Raw genomic sequence first — 23,562 nt, forward strand, 5'->3', positions numbered from 1 at the left:
AAACAATCTTCAGAAAGAAAAACAGAGCTGGAGGAATCAGACTCCTGACTTCAAACTATACCACAAAGCTACAGTGATCAAGACAGTATGGTACTGGCACAAAAACAGAAATACAGATCAATGGTAGAGGATAGAATGCCCAGACATAAACCCACGCACATATCACCTAATTTATAACAAAGGAGGCAAGAACATACAATGGAGAAAACACAGCCTCTTCAATAAGTGGTGCTGGGAAAGCTGGACAGCTACATGTAAATGAATGAAATTAGAACACTACCTAACACCATACACAAAAATAAACTCCAAATGGATTAAAGTCCTAAATATAAGACCAGACACTATAAAACTCTTAGAGGAAAACATAGGAAAAGCACACTTTGACATAAACCGCAGCAAGATCTTTTTTCACCCACCTCCTAGAGTAATGGAAATTAAAAGAAAAATAATCAAAATGGGACTTAATTAAACTTAAAAGCTTTTGCACAGCAAGGGAAACAATAAACAAGACAAAAAGAGAACCCTCAGAATGGGAGAAAATATTTGCAAATGAAACAATGAACAAAGGATTTATCTCCAAAATATACAAACATCACATGGAGCTCAATATCAAAAAAACAGGGCTTCCCTGGTGGCGAAGTGGTTGAGAGTCCGCCTGCCGATGCAGGGGACATGGGTTCGTGCCCCGGTCCAGGAGGATCCCACATGCTGCGGAGCGGCTGGGCCCGTGAGCCACAGCCGCGGAGCCTGTGCTCCACAACGGGAGAGGCCGCAACAATGAGAGGCCCGCGTACAGCAAAAAAAAAAAAAAAAAAAAACAATCCAATTAAAAATTGGGTGGAAGACCTAAATAGATATTTCACCAAGGAAGACATACAGGTGGCCAATAGGCACATGAAAATATGCTCAACATTACTAATTATTAGAGAAATGCAAATCAAAACTACAATGAGGTATCACCTCACACTGGTCAGAATGGCCATTATCAAAAAAATCTAGAAACAGTAAATGCTGGAAAGGGTGTGGTGAAAAGGGAACCCTCCTGCTAACGCATATATATGGAATCTAAAAGAAAAAAAAATGGTACTGATGAACCTAGTTCCAGGGCAGGAATAAAGACATAGGCATAGAGAATGGACTTGAGGACACGGGGTGGGAGGGGGAAGCTGGGGCGAAGTGAGAGTAGCATCGACATATATACACTACCGAATGTAAAATAGTTAACTAGTGGGCAGCAGCATAGCACAGGGAGATCAGTTCCATGCTTTGCAATGACCTAGAGGGGTGGGATAGGGAGGATGGGAGGGAGGCTCAAGAGGGAGGGGATATTGGGACATATGTATGCATATGGCTGATTCACTTTGGTGTACAACAGAAACTAGCACAGTATTGTGAAGCAGTTATACTCCAGTAAAGATCTATTTTTTAAAAAATTCAAGGGGAAAAAAAAGACCAAAAACCCTATAGAAAAATGGACAAAAGACATAAACAGATAATTCAAAACATATTTTAAATGGTCCTTAAACATATAAAAATATGCTCAACTTCACTCATAATTAGAAAAATGAAAACTAAGACTACACCAACATCTCCCACCTTTAGATCAACAAAAGTTAACAAGTATGACAACACATTCTGTTGGTGAGGCTACATTTCCATTTATCGCCGGTAGAAGGCACAGTGGTACAACACATTTGGAGGTGAATTTGGCAGTATCTAACAAAGCTACTTAGGCATTTACTTTTGACTCACCATTCCCACTTCTAAAACTCCAATACCCTGAAGATATACCTCTAACAATATAAAAATGCATACATATATACAGGATTACAAAGCTGTTATACAGTCTTTCTAGATTTTTATTTTTGTTGTTTAGGATATGTTTTAGGACTTTCTTCAGTTTCTGTGCCTTTTTTTTTTTTTTTAACATTTCCTTACTCTACCTAACTCCCCAGTAAGTGTTATATTCTTTCTTGGTTCCTCCTACTTTTGTTTTCATCTCAGAGTAGATCTCTCAGCTCATTTGGGCATTAAAGAGGCAAAATTCCTTGGTCTAGTTCTCAGGCCCTCACCAACAGATTTAATGCCTTCCTAGCCCCACTTCCTCCTTTTCCTAAATAACCATTTCCCTACTCTCCTTCCCCACCTCAGTGCCTATCAAAACACTTCTTCCCAGTCCACTTTTCTAATTTGCATTGCAATTTACATTAAATGCTTTTTGTTTATAGAATATGTAAATTAGTTTGTGCAGGAAAAGGCTTTTAAAATACCTTCTATGTATAGTGTTTCCCAGGTCAAACTATGCTTTAGATTTTGGTAAATCTCAATCAGTAGTGATCAACCCCTTTCGCAGGTGGGTTGCATTTTTTCCTCAGTAAAATGAAAATAGAGCTAATTGAGACCCATAAATAAAATATTTTTTCTTACACCTTGAATCATATACTTTTTTTTTTTTTTTTTTTTGCGGTATGCGGGCCTCTCACTGTTGTGGCCTCTCCCGTTGCGGAGCACAGGCTCCGGGCGCGCAGGCTCCGGGCGCGCAGGCTCAGTGGCCATGGCTCACGGGCCCAGCCGCTCCGCGGCATGTGGGATCTTCCCCGACCGGGGCACGAACCCGTATCCCCTGCATCGGCAGGCGGACTCTCGACCACTGCGCCACCAGGGAAGCCCCATATACGTTATTTAAGAGAAAAATGTCACCAAAAAAAGAAGAAAGAAAGAAATGGCACTGGCATTTAGTAACTAAAATGTTCATGTGTAGACAGCTGGGAGGCAGCTTTCTAATCTTTCATCCATTATAGTTGCATGATGCTTTAAAGTCTACAAAGTGCTTTCAGGTGCCATCATTTCCTACTCAAATGAACACTAAGCCTAGGTATTATTATCATTCCCACTTCACAGATGAAGAAATTGAGCTTAGAGAGATGAAGTGACTGGTCTAAGGTCACAGAGCAAGTTAGGAGCAGAATGGCTAAGATTAGTTCATTCTGTGCAGTGCAGCATTTACTGAGCTCCTGTTGTATTCCAGACACTCTGCTAGTGCTGAGGGTGCAGAGGTGGATAAGGTGCTACATCTGGTATCCACAGGCATAGAGACACCCTTCCATAACCAAGACCCTCTTTACTGCACCTGCAGGATCTCCTTTCTATTTGGGCTAGCCAGGGCAGGGCAAGTCAGGCACCTCAAAGCAGGATTGGATGGGAATTCCCTGGTGGTCCAGTGGTTAGGACTCTGCACTTCCACTGCAGGGGGCCCGGGTTGAATCACTGGTCAGGAACTAAGAAGCCATGCAGCTCGGCCAAAAAAAAAAAGCAAGATTGGATGGCAGGGAATATTGTCAACTCCTTGTCACAGGATGTTGCTCCCACAGCTCCAGATGTGTGGGGATGCAGTGCAGCTTCTCCCTTAGAGAAGTCCCTACCACCAATCACAGGCTTCTTCACCCTTAGAAACACACAGGCCTGAGAAAAAGCAATTCTGAGAAGATTACTTTCCCAGCCAAAGTAATTGCTCTGGAAACATTTTCTTTCCTAATTCATCTTCTTACTAAGGGCCGAAATATTTGGAATTAGGTTAGGACATGTCTCAGAGCTAGAGGTGCCCACAGGTCCCTATTTTGTCTCCAATAATGTAAATCATCCATCGTGAATCATTAGTATTTCATTCTTTAGTTAACAGTCAAGCCTTTTTTTTTTTTTAGCCCACCTTAGCCTGCACCGCCTTGACCCTCCATCATAAAACTCTCTGGGTAGCTGACTAGGGCTGGAAAAGAGGCATGTCCACTACAAGCTGAGGGATCTCTGCTTGTGTTCTGCTCATGGGACTCCCAGATTCCTCTCCCGTCTTTCCACCACTGCCCACTACCACCACAGAACAGGAAAGCATGTGTGGGAGGCCTGGGCTGAGACGTGGGCATCCCACACAAGCTAATAGTTCGGCACACCTTCAAACAAATATTTTTAAAATACTAATTCAACAATTGTTTAGGAGCCAAAGGCTACAAAGAGGAAGAGAAAGGAAAGGAGTACTGGCTCTGTTCTGCCCAGTCTTGCACACTTCCCTAAGCAGAGCCAAAGCCCACCCTTCTTAGAAATAGGTGTAGTGACTACCTGTTGTTACATGAGTGTGTTCCTTTGTGGGGGTCTCATCCTTCACCCCAGCAGTTTGTGCCAGTCCTCACTTCCTCCCTTCTGCTTTAGCCTTCTTGCTATTCCTCCAGTATACCAACCTCATTCTCACTTCAAGACCTTTGACCTTGCTGATTCCTTTATAAGGAACAGTCTTCCCACAGATGTTTTCATGATTCAGTCGTTCACTTGGTTCAAGTCTCTGCTCAACTATTACCTTCTTAGAGCATACTTCTTCCCTGGCCAGCCAAGGTAAAGGTTCACACACACACACACACACACACACACACACACACACACACACACTTATCCTGATTTATTTTTCTTCATTATTATTATCTGTAATTTTTTTCTGTTTTGTTTATTTTCTGTTCTCCCACTAGAATGGTAAACCATGAAAGCAGAGAATTTGTCTTTTTCTTTGTTGACACCAAGCAGTGCCTAGCTCATAGAAGGCACTAAATAAATAATTATTTGAATGACAAATTAAATGAATGAATAAGTGAATGAATGAATGAATGGCAGCAGTAGTCTCCCTGGGAGGGTATAGTTCTGGGAAATAAATTTTCTCTATCTCATTACACTTCTACTTATAGACTGGGGCCCTAGGAAGATGATCACCACTTGGTCAGTCCTGTGCTCACTTCTCTGCAGAGGACACGCTGCCTTAACCCCCACTACCCCTGCCACCTCCTTTCAAGGGGCTTCTCCTTTTTCCCAGGGTCCAATCATTACCACCACAAATGAGGCAAATGAGCTCAGAAAGACAAGCTAGACTGCCCCTAACATTTTGAGCTGTCAGAGACTATCCCCTTGCAGTTATTGATTTTAAGACAGTGGTCGAATGCCTCTGCACAGTTGTTCCTGAGCCAACTTTGTCTGCTCTGATTACTTATCCTAGTATTCACAGAGTACACAGCACTGATTGTAAACTGACCCAGGAAGGCTAAGGTACCATGATTATACAGTTTCTGTAGTGGTTCTTGACATTTTTGGGGTCACAGAGCTCTTCTGAGAATCTGATAAAAGCTAAGGTCCTATCCCCCTCCTCCACCCCTCCAAAATACACCTATACACATATAGACAAAATTGTATACAATTTCAGGGGTTCCCAGAACCCCTGAAGCCCATCCATAACACCCAAGGACGGGTGACATGATGGTCATTTAGAAAGAAATAGGGGGCTTCCCTGGTGGCGCAGTGGTTGAGAGTCTGCCTGCCGATGCAGGGGATCCGGGTCCGTGCCCCGGTCCGGGAAGATCCCACATGCCGCGGAGCGGCTGGGCCTGTGAGCCATGGCCGCTGAGCCTGCGCGTCCAGAGCCTGTGCTCTGCAACGGGAGAGGCCACAACAGCGAGAGGCCCGCGTACCTCAAAAAAAATAAAAAATAGAAAGAAATAGGTTTGGCCTATAGGTCAAGACCTTTGTGGGACTGGGGAGGATGTGCAGGAGCATCATTTTCCTGGGCTTCTACTTTAGACATTCTATGTCAAGAGAGAAATATAGCCATTATATATGTAAGTATGTGTTAAAGTGTTAAATTCTCCCATTTTAAACACATTTCAATTTTGTAACACTATTTTAGGGTTGACTTCTGAAAAGGATTGCTTTAGGCATTACCTTACTACCTTTAGGCTTTCTTAGTCTTTCCCATTATTGTGCCTCTTCCAGAAAAGCTTAGCCCAGTGAAGGATGTCACTGCTTATGGCCACAGGGAGGCAGGGTAGGTCCAAAAACTGAATGTGAATGCCAGCTGCAGCTAGACTGCAACAGACTAGGCCTTCTTTTGTCAGGAACACCCAGACACTCAGAGCCGCCACCTTCACTCCAGTAACCTTTCTAGTTCATAACAGTGTGACCAGTCCCTGCTAGACAGTCAATATGGAAGCTGTTCTTCAACGTCTGAGAAGTCTCCTTCCCATTCCCCAGGTTTAGTACATTTAGTTATATTTGTGAAGAACACAGGACCAGGTGTTGATGTTCTTACGTATGTTGGTGGCAGGGAGAAAGTCACCGAGATAAGTGATTGGAAAAAAAGAATTTTAAAAAAGGAAAGCACATTCTTTTCCTATAAGAGCAAATCATTTTGTTGATGAGAGAAAAGGAAGAAAATGCCATTTGTTAGACCTACTGCATGCCATTCATGCAGGTAATCATCTCACTTCTTATGCCTCCTATAACTATGAAATATGTTGTGCTATCCCCACTTTGCCCAAAGTCACATAGCTAACAACTTTCAAGCCACAATTCAAACCCTGGTCTTTCGACTACATTCCACCACCTTTCATAAACTCAAAAAAAATTAAGAAAACCCTTCAGGAGAAACAAAGTAACAAGTATAATTAGTATTGCCTGTATGGAGTCCACAGATACCCAGGAGGTACTGATTAAAACCAATAGGGAGGATATAATGAAGCATAACTTCTTGGACAAAGTCAGTTCTGAGTTGGAACCTGGAGGAGCTGCAGGCCATGGATTGACAAGAGTAATAAAAGCACTAAGGAAGGAAGTCACGTGGCAGGGAGACTAGCTCAGTTGAAGCCCAAGAGTTACAGGAAAAAGTAATGAGAGCTGAGGAGGAGGGAGCAATTGTTTAACTCAACAGGCACTTGCTAATCTTCAGCTCTCTGCAAGCTGCTGAGCTGAGGGATGGAGGGGTGGGGGTGTTGATAGGTTCTCAACAGGCAGAGAAGAGGAGGAATATATTGATATGAGCCATACAGAGTAAGGGAAGAATGGGGGTATTTGAGGAATAATGAGTAGCAGCAAGTGGTACAAAATGAGTGAAGGGAATAAAGATGACAGCAGGAAGGCAGTATGTGCTCTTTAGGAAAGGAAGGATCTGATGAAACTATGTTTTAGAAAAATTAACTGGTAGTAAGAAGTACCAGAGGGGAAAGAATGGAGTTTGATGGGACAGCTAAGAGGCTACTGCCATAATCCAGGCACAAGGAAATGGCTGCCTGGACCAGTGGCAGAGAATACGGAAAAGAAGTTCTCTCTCTAAAGTGTTCTGGTTTACACATTAGTCTTTAGCTTGGATGATGTGAGAAGGTCCCCTCAAATCTGAAGCAAAGCGCCTCTATGGCGATTACCTGAGAACTTTTTCAAAGGAAGAAGCTCCGCTCTGTGGCTCTTCCAAGAACCTGTAGGTTAAGAATTTGGAAAGAACTCTCATACCATATACAAAAATAAACTCAAAATGGATTAAAGGCTTAAATGTAAGACCTGAGACCACAAAACTTCCAGAAGAAAATACAGGCAGTAAGCTCTTTGGCATCAATCTTAGCAATATTTTTTTGAACATGTCTCCTAAGGCAAGGGAAACAAAGCAAAAATAAACAAACGGGACTACGACAAACTGAAAAGCTTTTGCACAGTGAAGGGAACTATCGACAAAATGAAAAGCCAGCCCACTGAATGGGAGAAGATATTTGCAAACGATGTATCTGAAAAAAGGGTTAATATCCAAAATATACAATGAACCTATACAACTCAACATCAAAAAACGAACAACCCGGGGCTTCCCTGGTGGCGCAGTGGTTAAGAATCCGTCTGCCAATGCAGGGCACATGGGCTCGAACCCTGGTCCGGGAAGATCCCACATGCCATAGAGCAACTAACCACGTGCACCAAAACTGAGCCTCCACTCTAGAGCCCACGAGCCACAACTACTGAAGCCCGTGTGCCTAGAGCCCATGCTCCACAACAAGAGAAGCCACCTAGATGAGAAGCCCGTGCACCGCAACAAAGAGTAGCCCCCACTCGCCACAACTAGAGAAAGCCCGCACACAGCAATGAAGACCCAACACAGCCAAAAATAAATAAATAAAATAAATAATTTTTTTTAAATGAACAACCCAATTTAAAAATGGGTAAGGGACCTAGATAGACATTTTTCCAAAGAAGACATACAGAAGGTCAACAGGCACATGAAAAGATGCTCAGCATCACTAATCATCAGGGAAATGCGAATCAACATCACAATCACTTCACACCTGTCAGAATGGCTATTATCAAAAAGACAGCAAATAATAAATGTTGACAAGGATGTGGCGAAAAGGGAACCCTCATGCACTGTTAGTGGGAATGTAAATTTGTGTAGCTACTATAAAAAACAGTATGGAGTTTCCTCAAAAAATTAAAAATAGAGCTACCATATGATCCATCAGTTCCACTCCTGAGTGCTTATTCAAAGAAAAAACACTAATTTGAAAAGATATATGCACCCCTATGTTCATTGTAGCACTATTTACAGTAGCCTAGATACGGAAGAAACCTAAGTGCCCATCAATAGATGAATGGATAAAGAAGATGTGGTATATATACACAATGGAATATTACTCAGCCATAGAAAAAAAAAGAATATCTTGCCATTTGCAACAGCATGGATGGACCCAGAGGGTATTATTCTAAGTGAAATAAGTCAGACAGAGTAAGACAAATACTGTCAGATTTCACGTATATGTGAAATCTAAAAAACAAAACAAATGAACAAACCTAACTAAACAGAAACAAAGTCATAGATATAGAGAACAAACAGGTGGTTGCTAGAGGGGAGGAGAGTAGGGAGAGCAGAGAAATAGCTAAGGGAGGGTAAGAGGTACAAACTTTCAATTACAAAATAAATGAGTCACAGGTATCAAATGTACAGTATGGGGAATATAGTCAATAATTATGTAGTATCTTTGTATGATGACAGATGGTAACTAGACTTACCATGATGTTCATTTGGGGATGTATAGAAATATCAAATCACTATGTTGTGTACCAGGAACTAACATAGTGTTGTAAGTCAATTTCACTTCAAAAACCAACAAACTCATAGAAAAAGAGATCAGATTTGTGGTTACCAGAGGCAGGGGGTGGGGGAGGGTGAATTGAATTAAGGTGGTCAAAAGGTACAAAATTCCAATTATAAGATAAATAAGTACTAGGGATGTAAGGTACAACATAATAAATATAATTAACACTGCTGTACATTATATATGGAAGTTGTTATAGAGTAAATCCTGAGTTCTCATTACAAGAAAAAATTTTTTGTATTTCTTTAATTTTATATCTATGAGATGATAGATGTTCACTAAACTTATTGTGGTAATCATCTCATGATGTGCATAAGCCAAGTCATTATACTGCACACTTTAAACTTACACAGTGCTCTATGTCGATTACATCCCAATAAAACTGGAAGAGAAAAAAGAAGTTGGAACGAACTTTAGCAACATTGATGGAGTGTCTGTAGGGAAGATTGGCATTTTCCTTCACAGAGGCATGTTTCAGGCCTGGTTCTTCAGCTTTACAGAATCAGAAAGTTGATTTTATCAACATCCTCTCGGAGATAGAGTCACCTTATCAAGCTCAAGACTAAAGTATTAGCCAGAATATTTTAGAGGAAGAACCATAACCACTATAATCATCAAGAAGAACAGAAACTTGACAAACACATCCTGCCATCAGGATGCCTCACTGAGCCAGCACTCCCTCTCCTCTGAGCCACACTTGGATGATGGCTGCCAGCATCTGCCACTGTTGCTCCCTTCCTCTGTGCTCCATTTCTGGCCAACCCCTTCTAATGGACACATCATTCTTTAGATAAGCCAGTACCATCCATAGGCTCTAGTCAAATCTTGCTCTGGTCTGTAAGCCATTCTCCTTTTCTTTAAATTTATTTAATCTTTATATGTTTTGTTTTATTTAATTAATTTATTTTTGGCTGCGTTGGGTCTTCGTTGCTGTGCTCAGGCTTTCTCTCCAGTTGTGGCGAGCGGGGACTACTCCTCCTTGCAGTACGTGAGCTTTAGGCACGTGGGCTTCAGTAGTTGTGGCGCACGGGCTTAGCTGCTCCACAGCATGTGGGATCTTCCCAGACCAGGGCTCGAACCCGTGTCCCCAGCATTGGCAGCCGGATTCTTAACCACTGTGCCACCAGGGAAATCCCCATTCTCCTTTTTTAAGGTGACTGTTTTTCATAGACCTCATCACTCTGTATTGATTTTATTGTTTAATTATTTGAGGAAACACCTATTGTTCTTATTTCCAGATTCTCAACTTTGCTATTGTCCCCATGTACTGCCCATGGTAGGAATTTCTAATCTTCAACCCTTTCCCTGGGGAGAAAAAAAACACTTATTTGTCTTATCCAAAATTCTGTTGTTTGAACTTGGGGCAATATTATCCTCTCTACTATTTGAGATCCTTTGTTCAATTTCATTTATTTAGTTCTTTATCTGCCTCCTTATGCTTTAATAACCATTTTGCCTCTCTGAAGAGAAGCTGTTCAGTCATTTCCATACTTCTTACTCAAGTTGAAGTCCAGGCTCAGAAAAATTACTTCTTGTTTTTCCTATGACACAATAAGTTTCACATTATTAAAAAGAACATTTCTCTTCACTCATGAGGAACGTTTCTTTGACAATGACTTCACATTTATCACTGTAGTACCTGAAAACATAGTAGAGCAGATGAGATTTTAAGGAGAAATGGTCAAGAATAATGTTGCTTTATAAACTCCTTAAGGCAAAGAATATCATATACCTTTGTATATTATTTCATCTTCCATGTAGTACATAATTAATATTATTGCTTGATGCAATGAATGAAATAGCTAGTAAGCTAATGAACCCTCATAACTATCCACAGAAGATGGTAGAGTTTTTTTTTTTTTAAGTGAAAGCGAGTTTATTTAGAGAGATACACATTCCATAGGCAGAATGTGGTCCGTCACAGAGGGCGAGAGCAGCTGATGGTACAGTTTTAATTATACTGGTCGAAGAGAAATGCATTTGGTGCCCCTTTTCAGCCACAGAATAAGTCGTTAAATATAATATGAAGTCACTTAAGTCTCACCACACTTTCCCTGCTTGGGTGCCAATACGTTGGACTGAAGCCCTTTGTTTCCTGTGGAGAGTCTGCCACCTCTGCAGACTTGTCCTCAGGAATGTTGTTCTAGAAATAAACCAGCTTTCTCCTTGGGGTCCATGAGTCATACATAGAAGTTAATTCATTGGAGCAACTGGCTTTTCTTAGGCCCTTTGTAAAAGTATTTCAGAGAGTCCCTCATGGTGAGGCAAAAAAAGTCATGCTCCTCTTCAGTTTCTTTCCAGCTCTTGTCTCATTTCCTCTCTCAGTGCTTCCTCCATCACCTTATACTTGGCTTTTACTGACAAACTTTACCTCCAGACCTAGATCCCAATTCCTGAGCTAGTGTTGCCTAAAGAAGGAAGTAGACCATCAAAGCCTCATTACCCCACCTACCTACTCTCATTTGGAGATTCAGATTTGGAGTCAAACCACACTCCACCAGACCATCCCTGTCTTCTTGGCTGCTAATCACACTTGTGAGATATAGTATGTCAATAGCAAACTTGTATAATCTGTGTCAGAAGGTGGAGGTCAGGAATTCATCTTTTTTTCTTTTAGTCTTTTTTAAATTTATTTTTTTTATAACAGAGATAATAACTGAATACATTTTCACTGTGAAACAACAACATAAAACTGAAGTCCCCCTTGTTAACTAAGTATTTAACTTGCATTGCTATATTATTTTTGGCTGTTCTTGTATTCTAGAGTTTTTAAAAATATTCAATACAAGAAATACATGAATACAATAAAATACAAACACTATAGAAGTATGAATAATAAAAAGTGAATGTATCTCAGAACTCTGCCCTATTTCCTGTCCACTATTAAGAGTTTGATAATAGCCTTCCAGAGCTTTGTAAGAGGCATTTCCATACATATGTATGCACTTAGGCTAAGAGTTTTATTTTTATATAAATGGGTCCATACCATACATCTGTTCTAGAACTTTCTTTATTCACTTACTATCTCCTAGCTTTCCATGTCAGTACATTTAGCTTTACTTTGTTAACAGCTGTATAATACTCCACAGTCTGTGCCATAATTTATTTAAACATTCCCCTATTGATGGGCATTTGAATTGCTTCCTGTTTGGGGTTTTGATTATTTGTTATCACAACAGTGCTGTACTGAACATCTTTGCATATGTTTCTTTGTGTACTGTCCAAGAACGTCTCTAGGCTAGATATCTAGAGGTGGAATTGATGGATCCAAAAATGGGTGCATTTAATATTTTATATTTTTCAAAATTTGTAATTAAAGAATTAAACACTTTAACCACTGTTTCCCTTTCTTCTGCAGAGAGTTCTATCCTGGGAACTGATATTGACCTTCAGACTATAGACAATGATATTGTCAGCATGGAGATTTTCTTCAAAGCCTGGCTGCATAACAATGGAACAGACCAAGAACATGTCCACCTTCTTCTTCCTTCACGGAGTTTCAGCGACATTTCCAGAGCCAGAGATAATCCAAGTACACACCCCCCAAAAGACATATTATATAGATAATAATTATCCTAGTCTAGGATTAGGACTCTAGATTGGAAACTCATCAGAATACAGAGTAGCTGAGGTTTAGGGATTGGAGGAGGATTGGATGAGGCTCTCCATGTAAGCATGAGGAGTAAGAAAAGAATTTCTAAAAAGTAACCACCACAGTTAGAAAATTGAGCCTGATTAAGCCCAGACAGCAAGGGCCAGTTAGTTTCAGTGTAAAGACTTAAACACCTCAATAATAGGGCATCAGCTACACTACATAAGAGCACAGTGAATCATATGTTTTCTCAAGTTTTCATTTTTGATGCAGCAGATATCATTGACATTATAATTTCAGGTAAGCTGGTACCTTGACAATATCAATAGGGCCTGTGAGGAGAGGAAAAGAACCAAAATTAAATGATTAAATAGAGGTCTTCTCAATAGGGAGACACCAAACTGAGGGGAACTAAAGCAACTACAGAGGCAAGCCCCAGGGAGTACAACTGGTGGCCCTATACCATGTTCACAAAGTATGTTCTGGCAATTGTAGAAACCAAGAGGTCAAACCAGTGTTCCAGGCATGTCAGCAAGGTCCTGGATATTGTTATGGCTGACAGTGTTACTTAATTCAGGTCCCACTAGATTGTAGGGATAAAGCCATCTCTAGTCTCCATCCCCTTTGAAACTTGGCCTAGGACCTGGGTGGCAGGGCCTGCAAATGGACCCATCAGTATAGTCAGCCACAGCTCCAAAGGGAACAGACTAAATTTTGTCTTCCCCTTTAGGGGTGGGAACTCAATGAGAAAAATGGGTACAGACTTCCTTACATCCCCAAAGGGGAGGACACACATTGGTCCTTTCTTTCTGGGGATAGCCACTGGGTACTTAATCTCCCTCCCCCTCCCCCACATTTCAATCTAGGGCCTGAGATGCCTTTAACAACTTAACTTGATTTTACTGTCTTTCTTTTGTGTGTAAAATTTTCTTCCCAGGACCTCCATTCCACGCACTTTGTCTGAGACTAACAGTACCAATTACTCACTTCTTATCTATTTTCCCCAAGCACTATGTTAACTCCTTTCATTGCATCATCCCCCTTCACCTTCATAACAACAACATGGTGCAGGTACTATTATCATATGTCATTGAATCTAAGATGCTGTCCATTATAAGATACACCATTATTTTATATACCACTGAGAAAGAAAAACAATGCCAATTAAATGTGACACATTGCTTTTTTATCACTTAGAAATATTATTTTATTCTTACTGAGAGAGTTCTTTTAGATTAGAGTAGTAAGTAAGGGTTAAGAGTACCTGTCTGGTCGATGGTGATTGCAAGACATATATAGAGCTGTTAGTAAGTGAAAAAAAAATGTGTCTTAAAATGAATAAATATAATATTATCCCTGTTTTACAGATGAGAAAACTGAGACAGAGAAATTAAACATTTCTGCACAGAAAATTAATATTCAAGCCAGAATTTGAAGCCAGGCAACTCCATATCCCATTCTTAACCCTTAGGATTAGAAATCTATATTTTATACATTTGACTACTCTCAGCCTAGAGGACATTCATCAAACTCAAGTCTATCACTTCCAGAGCCTGGGCCCTTACCTACTGTGCAACCTGCCTCATGTTGGGCAATTTTGAGCAAAGGGGCTGCCTCATGCTGGGCACATCTCTCATTAGGAGGGCTGGGGCCATCCAAAGCCAGGAGCTCCTACAGCCAGCCTTTCTTCTACTGTTGCATGGCATTTGCCCATGGTAGTGTTGAGAATTTCTCTGCTTTGCCCTCCCTTGTTCCATGGCTTTCAGCACCAGGGTCAGAGCCAGAATGTTTATCTCCATCTGCAATTATTTTTTGGAAACCACAGGTCTTAAGGATGGGTGGTAGAACTTAGATCCAGACTCTTGTGCTGAAGAGGTCTTCACTGGAATCCAGATGCTCAGGCATAAGTTGGAATGAGGTCCAGAGAAAGTAGGCCTCCTCTGGGGTGGGTGTGACCCACATGAGAGTTTAAACAAGCACAATAAAGACCATATCATAGTTATCCATTATTTACAAAACTGATGCATTGCCCCATATGTAGATTTCTGGAAATGTGGTTCCCTACAAAAAAATAAAACAAAACAAAAACACTGAGCTCTCCTACTATAGAATCTTTTGAGGACTGCTCCTCAGATATCCACTTTGACTGCTCCTTACAAGGTTCTCCACCCAACACCACCTGCTTCTGTAGCTGCCTCGGGCCCTTCACCCACTCTCTAGGTGCTTCCCTCAGAGGCATCTTTCTCACAGTGCATAGTCTACCTCAGCTGAGTGTCTTTTCCCATATCTTGGGTTTGGGGGTCTGCCACCTCTGCACCTGAGTCTGAGTGGTGAGAAGCATACCTGGTTCTAGACTCTAGCCCTGGTAAAACGTTTTTCCCAGCTTTGGAACATTGCTGAGACTACAACTCCAGTAGTTCTCATCCCTGGCTACAGTAAGAATCACATGAGGGGCATGTGGGATCTTCCTGGACTGGGGCACGAACCCGCGTCCCCTCCATCGGCAGGCGGACTCTCAACCACTGCGCCACCAGGGAAGCCTGAGGAACTTTTTAAAATACCAATATCAGCTCCATCCCCAGAGATCCCAATTTCATTGGTGTGAGGTAGGGGCCAGACATCAGTACCATTTGCGAGTTCACTAGGTGATTCTTACTACAACCAGAGTTGAGAACCTAAGCCAGATGAGCACAGCCATCTAGTCCTAAAGCCCAGGGACCCAATAATGGAGCAGTCAGGCACAGAGGAAACGAGGGGAAGCTGAAGTCCTAGGCAAAGTCCCTCCTGCACTTCCTGGGCTCTAGGACACACCTGGCCAAGAGCTGTCTCACCCAGAACTGATGTCTAGGTCTGATTGCTAGGCCCAGGAGGGCCAGCTAGATCTGACATCTATTCTGGCATCCTATTTTTTCTACATTATTTCTACTTTCATTTTTACCTCATGTTGCAGTTACTACAGTCATTTCATAAATCACTGACATCAACTACTAGCCTTCTCACAAGTATGCAGCACTCATACATTCATAGTTTGTTAACAGTATTTAAACCCAATATACATTTTATTTAAAACCTTCATAATATCAAGGATTCAAATCTAGTGCAACAGAACATTGTACACTGTGACATGTGAATGTACCTGCTGGAGCAAAAGCTTAATACAGAAGCAGATGAATAACCCATACACAGTTAGTTGAAGCCCCCTCAGAACTGTTGTCTGGCGCTGCAATCATGTTCCAAGGCCCAGAAGATTCTATTCACTTGGGGAATTAAAAAATTAACTATTTCAGGAAGTTATTCCTCTCCCTCCCTCGAATGTCCCTAGAAGAGCTCACAGAGAAGCAGTAGCTGTCAGCTGACTGCCTGACTTCTGCTTTCCTGTTCTTCCTTCATCTGACCTGCAGTCTTGCCAAAGCTTAGCCACAGGGAAGCAGGAGGGGCAAAATTTCCTTCTGTGATTGCCAAAAGGCCCTGCATATTTCAGTGTTAGCCGCCTCCTCCGCAGAGGACACACGTTCCTCTCAGACTCGATCACAAGCCAGATCTCTCACTATGAGACAACTGCTCAGCCAGCCCAGAAGTAAAATAAGAAAAAGATCATGCCACAACCAGAAAATAAGTTACCTGTTGTGTAGAGCAATACTGTTCCAGACTTGCTCTCCCTTCCCAAACCAACTGTACTTTCCTCTGTCACTCCCTGGCCTCCTCCCAGCCCTACTTGCTGGGTGGAGGTGGAATTGGGTGGCAGATGTTCTCTCTTAACCGTATAACCTGAAGTAACCTGTGAAAAACAATCCCTCCCCCAATGCCGTTTTTATCGTAGTGTGCCTGAAATGTGATCTCCAAGAGCGACTTCTCAGCCCATCCCTGCTCCCTGGAACAGCTGATGGCTCCTTGAGAATGGATGACCCCAAAGGAGACTTCAGCACCCTCTACCAGATGGTTTCCCAGTCATCAGCCTCTCGTTACAAGCTCCGGGTGATCAAGTATGGCCCAAGAGAACCTCTCCCATCCATGCAAATATTTATTCTTATTGGTTCCACAGCTAGGAAGAACAGAGGTAAAGGGCATCCCCAAGTGTCAGGCAGCAGGGAGTCAGTTCCAAAGCAGCAACTACAGGTATGAGCATAAAAGAGTAAGGTCAGGCTACTCAGTATGTGGAGATGAATGAGGAGATTGTGGAAGATGTGCCTCAGTAGGGTATTCTGAAGTCTGGATGAGGACTGGATATCCATATAGTCTCTGAGAATGCAGAGGAAAAAAAAAAAAGATCAGCAGAATGATGTTTATCCATTCAGTAAATGTTTATTGAATACCATCGTGACAGAGATCTGACCTTCAAGGAGCAAGTGACACAGAGGATCTACCCCACCTTCCCATTTCTTTAAGTACTAGAATTCCTGTTTCCAGAAGAATCAGTTCCAGGGTGGAATTAGCAATGATGGCAAAGACCATTTTTACTGCTTCCTAGTTCCTATCACAGTAGCCATGTACAGTTATCTGAGTAAGCTTGTCCATGGATTTGTGACCATGGATACTGCTGGGGAACCTTCTTAAACGTACCCTCTTCTTAAATGTGTCTTCTGTCAGCACCTTGCCACAGAAGAACTAGGCCTGGGATGCAGATTTTTAGCGTACTCTTGTGTAATGTGGTCGCTGCAGCAGGAATGAATGGGACAGAATGAGCTCAGGAGAGGAAATATCCATCAGTCTTGAGGCCTCATGATGGCTGCTCCATTCATTGATTAACAGGCTTTGAGACTCTGCTGTGTGCAACATACCCTGATAGGTGCTAGCCATACTAAGGTGAATAATTCACAGGCCCTAACCTAAAGGATTTCACAACAGGGTCTTATACTTAAGCTAAATTTAAGTGGATCTGCGTCAAAGCTCTGGATATCTCTGAGGGGATTTTCACTGCCATTGTCTCTTCCCAGGGCTCTAAAATCCAGTGGGGTCTGTGAATCATTGACATATGGACTCCCCTTCATCCTCAGACCCACAAGCTGTTGGCAGCTGGAATGGGATGAGCTGGAAACAAATCAGCAGCATTTCCATGCTTTGTGTCACAGCCTACTGGTGAGTACCCATGTCACCCAGTGAAGAAGAGGAAGAGTGTTAAAGTACCCAACACAGAGAAGCAGCTAATTAATCCTACCCTGATCCCAAACCTGTCCCCGTCTTCCAGAGCACAGGGGAAAACTGGACATACTCTGAAATGTGGATTAAATATGACTTGCCTTTGTTGGTTTCACACTATAGAGAATAATTCCTGAACTCAGTTATATGACACTAAACCTGAAAATCCCTGATTTTGTACATTTTAATGGCAACAGGGAATTTTCCTTAAGTAACTATATTTTAAACCCTATTTTCTTCCTGTCACTGTGCTGGACATTATGGTTTATTTCAATGAAGAGCACTTAGTCTGTGCCAGACATTGTGCTAAACCCTAGATATTCAGTCTATTATGATAGACATTATCTATGGTCTCAAGAAACTTTCTAATGAAAGAGACAGAATTAAATATGTATATTCTTAATTGTGAGAATTTTATGAGGGAAAATAAGAGGTTGCTGTAAGAGAGCCTCTCTGTGAAAGCGACAATTAAACTGAGATCTGCCACGTGAATGGGAATTAGCTAGGTGAAGGGTGGCAAGAAGAGCATTCCAGGTGCAGGGAAAGGCATGTGCAAAGACCCAAAGGCCGGAAAGAGCTGATCCTCAAATCAAGAGTGGAATGACCATTGTGACTGAAACAAAAAGAGCAAGGACCAAGAGAGCCAAAAGGTGAGGAGCCAAACGTGAGCAGGGGTCAAATCATACAAAGATTTGTAGTCCAAAAACGACGTGGGACTTTACATACAAAAAGAAATCATTAGAAATGACATCATCTATTTAAGTTTTTAAACAATTAATTGTGCCAAAATTTGGAAATGAACTTTCAGAAGAAAAATGAAAACAAGAAAATGAGGTAGGAGGGCACTGCAGTAGTCTAGGCAAGAGATGATTGTGGCTTGGACTTGGATGTTGGAAGTCAAGATGAGAAAAGTAAACCAATTAAAGAAGTATTTTAGAGAAAGAGAGCATGTGAAGGATTGGATGTAGGGAGTGAGGAATAGCGAAGTATCAAATAACTGCCTGGTTTCTGATTTACCATTTCCTGAAATGAAAAAACTAAAAGAGCATATACATGAAACAGTAATACAACACCTAGAAAGCAAAATAAAACAATTGCAAATACAATTCAAGGATGTGTATAACTGCTAAGTGGATATAGAATAGCAGTTTGACCCAGTAGGATATGAGAGATCAAGACAGCACAGTAATGTGTCCCTTTCACTATCAGAAGCAGACTTCTTTTTTCCTGTTTCAAAGCCCACACTCCCCTTTAGGTCCACCCACTGAGTTCCTGTTTCCTATCTGAAGAACACCCATCTCCTGTCTTTGCAGAGCAGAGACAACAGATACCTCCTAACTGTTAAAGCCCAAGAGCTCCATTTACTATACTCTACCCAATTCCTCAGGATCTTGGAGAGCTACTCGGGAGAAATTGCTCTCATGGGGCTTCAGTACATTCTTTTTTTTTTTTTTTTTTTTTTTTTTTTGCGGTACACGGGCCTCTCATCCCATTGCGGAGCACAGGCTCCGGACGCGCAGGCTCAGCAGCCATGGCTCACGGGCCCAGCTGCTCCGTGGCATGCGGGATCCTCCCGGACTGAGGCACGAACCCGCGTCCCCTGCATCGGCAGGCAGACTCTCAACCACTGCGCCACCAGGGAAGCCCAGTGCATTCTTATAGTACATGATATTTTAAACAGACAGTTGCATTTTAATACACTGCTAGAGGGAGTGTAAGTTTTCTGGAAAGTGGTACCCTTCAACACTTCAATTCCACTACTGGGAATATAGCCCAAGAAAACAATGAGAAAAGGGAGCAAAGATATAGGCACCAGCATGTTTATCTCAGTGTTATTTACAATGGTAAGAAACTGGAAACAATTTAAATGTCCTAAATAGAGGAATGGTTAAATTGAAATAGGGGGAAAGTTAGAGGAACAATAATTCAGCCAAACAATGAACCATAATAGTTTACAGTATGTACTATAAACTATTATGGCTATATATTATGTAGCCATAATAGTTTATAGTAAGGATGGGAAAGAGTATTCTCTTCCATCCTGGCTTGTATTATATGAGATCAGAGTCTCTCTGTCTCTGAACTTGGGGTTTGAGAATCTGTATTTATTTATTTATTCAACAAAAATTTATTGAGCACTACAGGCCAGGTACAGCTGTAGGGGCCAAAGAGACCTCTTCTTTACCACTCCTCTCTCATGGAAACTCACGAGTATGTGGTTGACCCATGTCTAATAAGATACCCATTTTCAGTAGCACTTACTAAGAGCTGGTCACTTAACCAAGTGCTTTGCATACTTTACCTCATTTAATTCTCACAATAATTCTGTGAGATAGATTGTTGTCCCCATTTTTACAGATGGAGAAGACTGAAGTCTAAAGAGATCAAGTGACTTACCAGTGGTCACACAGCCACTGAAGTGGCCAAGTCAGAATGTAGTTGAATGTAGTTCTGTTGACTGTATATCTCATACTTTTAACTCCTTGGCTAAATTCCTACTCCAGGTGTAGCCAGATAAACACAGATCACAGCACTGAGGCTAATTCTTCTCCCTTCACTTAGCACCCCAAGCTTCTGTACACCACTGGACTTGAATTCACTTAAACTAGTACTAGGTACTTGTAGTAGCTCCTTACCCATCTTGTGCTTCTTGTGTTTCACCTCAACCAGATCAAAGACCACTCTCCTTTCCTAGAAAAGGAAGAAGCAAAATCGTGTTTGAATGGCTCTTCCTTCTTGCTTCCCACTTGACATCTCCAAGCAGCAAAAAGCCTGAAAGGTGGTGTCTTATGGAGGGAAGAATTCTTCACAAGCTTCAGTTCATTCATTCAACAACAAATATTTTTGGAGTCCCTACTATGTGACAAGACTTATTTAGTGTTTTAACCTTCCAGATCCTATTTTTACAAGTTTTCAGCACTTCTTTAAGTCCATCCTTGGTTTTATATTCTTTCTTACACCTCTTTCACATGTTCTGTGAAAATCTGATGTAATCAGTTGACTCTTGACTTCTGTTTCTCATTGTCCTGTTTCCCCTCCAGCTAACTTCTCATTCTAACTTCTGTCTTTCTATTAATAGCAGCACCACCATTGTCTACTCACCCAGGCTTGTAACCTCAGTCACTTTCAGCCTTCTCTCCTTTTACACCTACTTCGTTACTAAGTCATATCAAATTTTTTCTCATAAGTTGTAACTGTCCTTTCCTTCCCATTCCTGCTGCTTGCTCTCACCAAGACTTCTTCAGAAACTCCTAATTAGCTTCCCTACCTCCAATCTCTCCCTCTTCTAATTTGCCCTGTTCATTAGACCAGATTAATCTTCTTGAAGCATTACCCTATCACATGTTGTTCACCCAGTGACTTAAGTCTTGCCCGCTCTAACCCCATAGCATCTACTGTATGTATTTTTTCCGCTCTTTCCTTTAATTTATATTTCCCTCATTTTCCCTCTTTCCTTTAATATTGCAATAATCTCTTAACTTGTCTCAATGCTTTTAGTGTTTCCCCTTCCCAATCCATTTTCCAATCTGCAACCAGATTAATATTCTTGAAACACAGCACTCTTCAGCTTAAAGCTATTTTGTGGCTTACTATTAATCATACTTAAAGTGGATACTCCTTAGGCAGGTATTCAAACTCCATCCTTGTCTCCCATTATTCCCCTTCCTGTATCATACAGTGCAACCAAATTAATACACAAACTTTAAATTGCCCTACCTTTGAACTTTTTTTCATGTTGTCCCTTCTCCTATCTCCATCTGTTCAAATCCTACCTCATTCTGAAGGACCCAGCTCACATGGTGCTTCTGCAATGAGGCCTTTCTGGATGCCTATATTTATCACTAGAGCTTTGTGTGTTCTGTTTCTTTTTGGAGACAAGCATATTTCAATTAGTTTTTAAATATATGATCCTATGATTTTGGTTAAAGTCTATGATATAAATTTGCCTACACAGAATCCAGGAAAACGTGGTTGCCTTTTCCTGAAATTTCTACCACTTCCCCATTTTACCAACTAATTCCTCAGGCTTAGTCAAATTTAGGTTTAGAGTAGAAACTGTCCCTTTGTTATCTCTCTTTGTTGGGAGTCAAGGCCAGTCAGTTTTCTAATCTGTTGTGGTAAAGTATAATTCGTATTGTCTGAGAAAAGCATGGGCTTTGGGCTCAGATGGTCCTAGGTTCCTGACAGCTTCATTATTTCCCAATTGTGTGAAGTTAGGCCATATACTTAACCTCTCTAAGCCTCAGTGTCTTTATCTATTTGTAACCCTAACAAATCTAGTGGTCCCATGTGGTTTTGTCTCTATATAAATGGCATGTAAAGAAGCACTGCCCAGAGGACAAAAAGCAATTTTAAAATTAACTTATGTGTGCTTTCCAAGAACGCCAAAGAGGAAATAGTTCATTACCCACAATGACATTTTTCAAATTTTCTTCCTCTACTCCTCGATCATATCTAACCTGGAGATGTTCCAAGAGCCTTTCACACACACGCACACCCAAAAACTAAAACTCTGTCTGTATCCCCAGTCCTTGTTCCTCTATCTTCTTCCTCTCTCAGCTATATATATATATATATATATATATATATATACACACACACATATATATATATATATATTCTATAGATTGACTTAGCCTCTCTGACATAATCCCCTCCCTCTTAGGTCCTGTCTCTCTCCACCTATTTAAAATATCCAGCAATAGAACCCACACAGCTTCTCCTTTCATGAGTAGAAGTGGAGTGGGAGAGAAGGAAAAAAAGGGAGAAGGTGCATGACAAACATATTAGTGACCCTTGTCCCTTTCACATATAAAACAGATATACCTCACGTAAAATATACCTCACGTTGTCTTTAAGATGATTAAGTAATATTACATGTGTAAAGCACGTAGCATACATCTGGCATATGATTTGTACATAATGGTTGGTTAGTAGTTCTACAAATTCCATTTGTTTATTTTTTATGGATTCTAATTCTCTGGAAAAATTCTCCGTATTTTCACCTATTTTCGTGAACAAACTAATCATAGTTATTTTAAGGTACTTTGCTAACCTCAGGACTTGGATCACCTGTGGCCTTGTTTCTATTGTCTCTGTCTTCATTTGCTTTTCAGACATGTGGTCCTGTCTTTTGATGAACCCAGTAATATTTTGGTGAAAGATACTCATTGTGTCTAAATAAATTGTAGAGGCTCCAGTTGGTGTTGGCCTCTTCTGAGAGGGTTCATCCTGCCCTGCACTAAGCAGATAGAGTGTTGGCAAATCATCCTTTTCCACTCAGGAGCTATGCTGAGTCGAGGTTGGACTGCAGTCCTGCTAAGGCTCAATCTACCCCTGGTTTGCTCTTTGCCCTCTAGGATTTTCCACTGAAAACCTGGTCTATAATGTGTATCCCCTCCCCTTGGACGATCCCAACTCTAATGACTCTTTCCCAAGTCTGCTAAAATGCTCTACTTCTAGAGGTTTTCTCCTTGGGTGTTTTTGTCCTCTGCTCCATGCAGCCCCAGTATTTGGCAAATGTGCTGAGTGAGAAGTTGGCTTGAGCACCTATCTTACCCCATCCAAGTCTCCACCAGAAAGTTCTGGTAGTTTCTCTGTTCCCTTACAAGTGCCTCAGGAGGTACAAATCCTAGATTCTCAGCTCCCACCCCCACTCCCTCCAACTCAGAATAAACATATGCCCTCAGGATAAAAGCAATTGCAAGACCTCCCTCACCTCTCTGAATTCTTCCTTCTCCAGAGACGGAGCCATCTCTCAGTTTTATTGTTTCAGCACCTTCTCACTGCCTTCAGACAAATGGTTTCTGTATATTTTTCAGCTTTGCTAGTTATTCTAGGCAGGAAAACCAGTCTGCCTCTGGCCATTCCAACCCACTCAAATGTAGAGGTTGATGGTTA

General features: G+C 41.4%; 1 protein-coding gene across 1 annotated transcript in view; it reads left to right on the forward strand.

Moving 5' to 3' along the window:
* M1AP (meiosis 1 associated protein) overlaps positions 1-17,776 on the forward strand; it is a 58,628-nt gene extending 40,852 nt beyond the window's left edge. Inside the window, exons 4-6 of the mRNA XM_012535648.3 lie at positions 12,292-12,465; positions 16,346-16,508; positions 17,460-17,776. Coding sequence (XP_012391102.3) covers positions 12,292-12,465; positions 16,346-16,508; positions 17,460-17,625 — 503 coding nt within the window. The 3' untranslated portion in view covers positions 17,626-17,776. The remainder of the gene's footprint in view (positions 1-12,291; positions 12,466-16,345; positions 16,509-17,459) is intronic.
* The last annotated feature ends 5,786 nt before the right edge of the window (positions 17,777-23,562 follow it).

This window comes from Orcinus orca, chromosome 13, assembly GCF_937001465.1.
Source record: "Orcinus orca chromosome 13, mOrcOrc1.1, whole genome shotgun sequence".
Lineage (NCBI taxonomy): Eukaryota > Metazoa > Chordata > Mammalia > Artiodactyla > Delphinidae > Orcinus > Orcinus orca.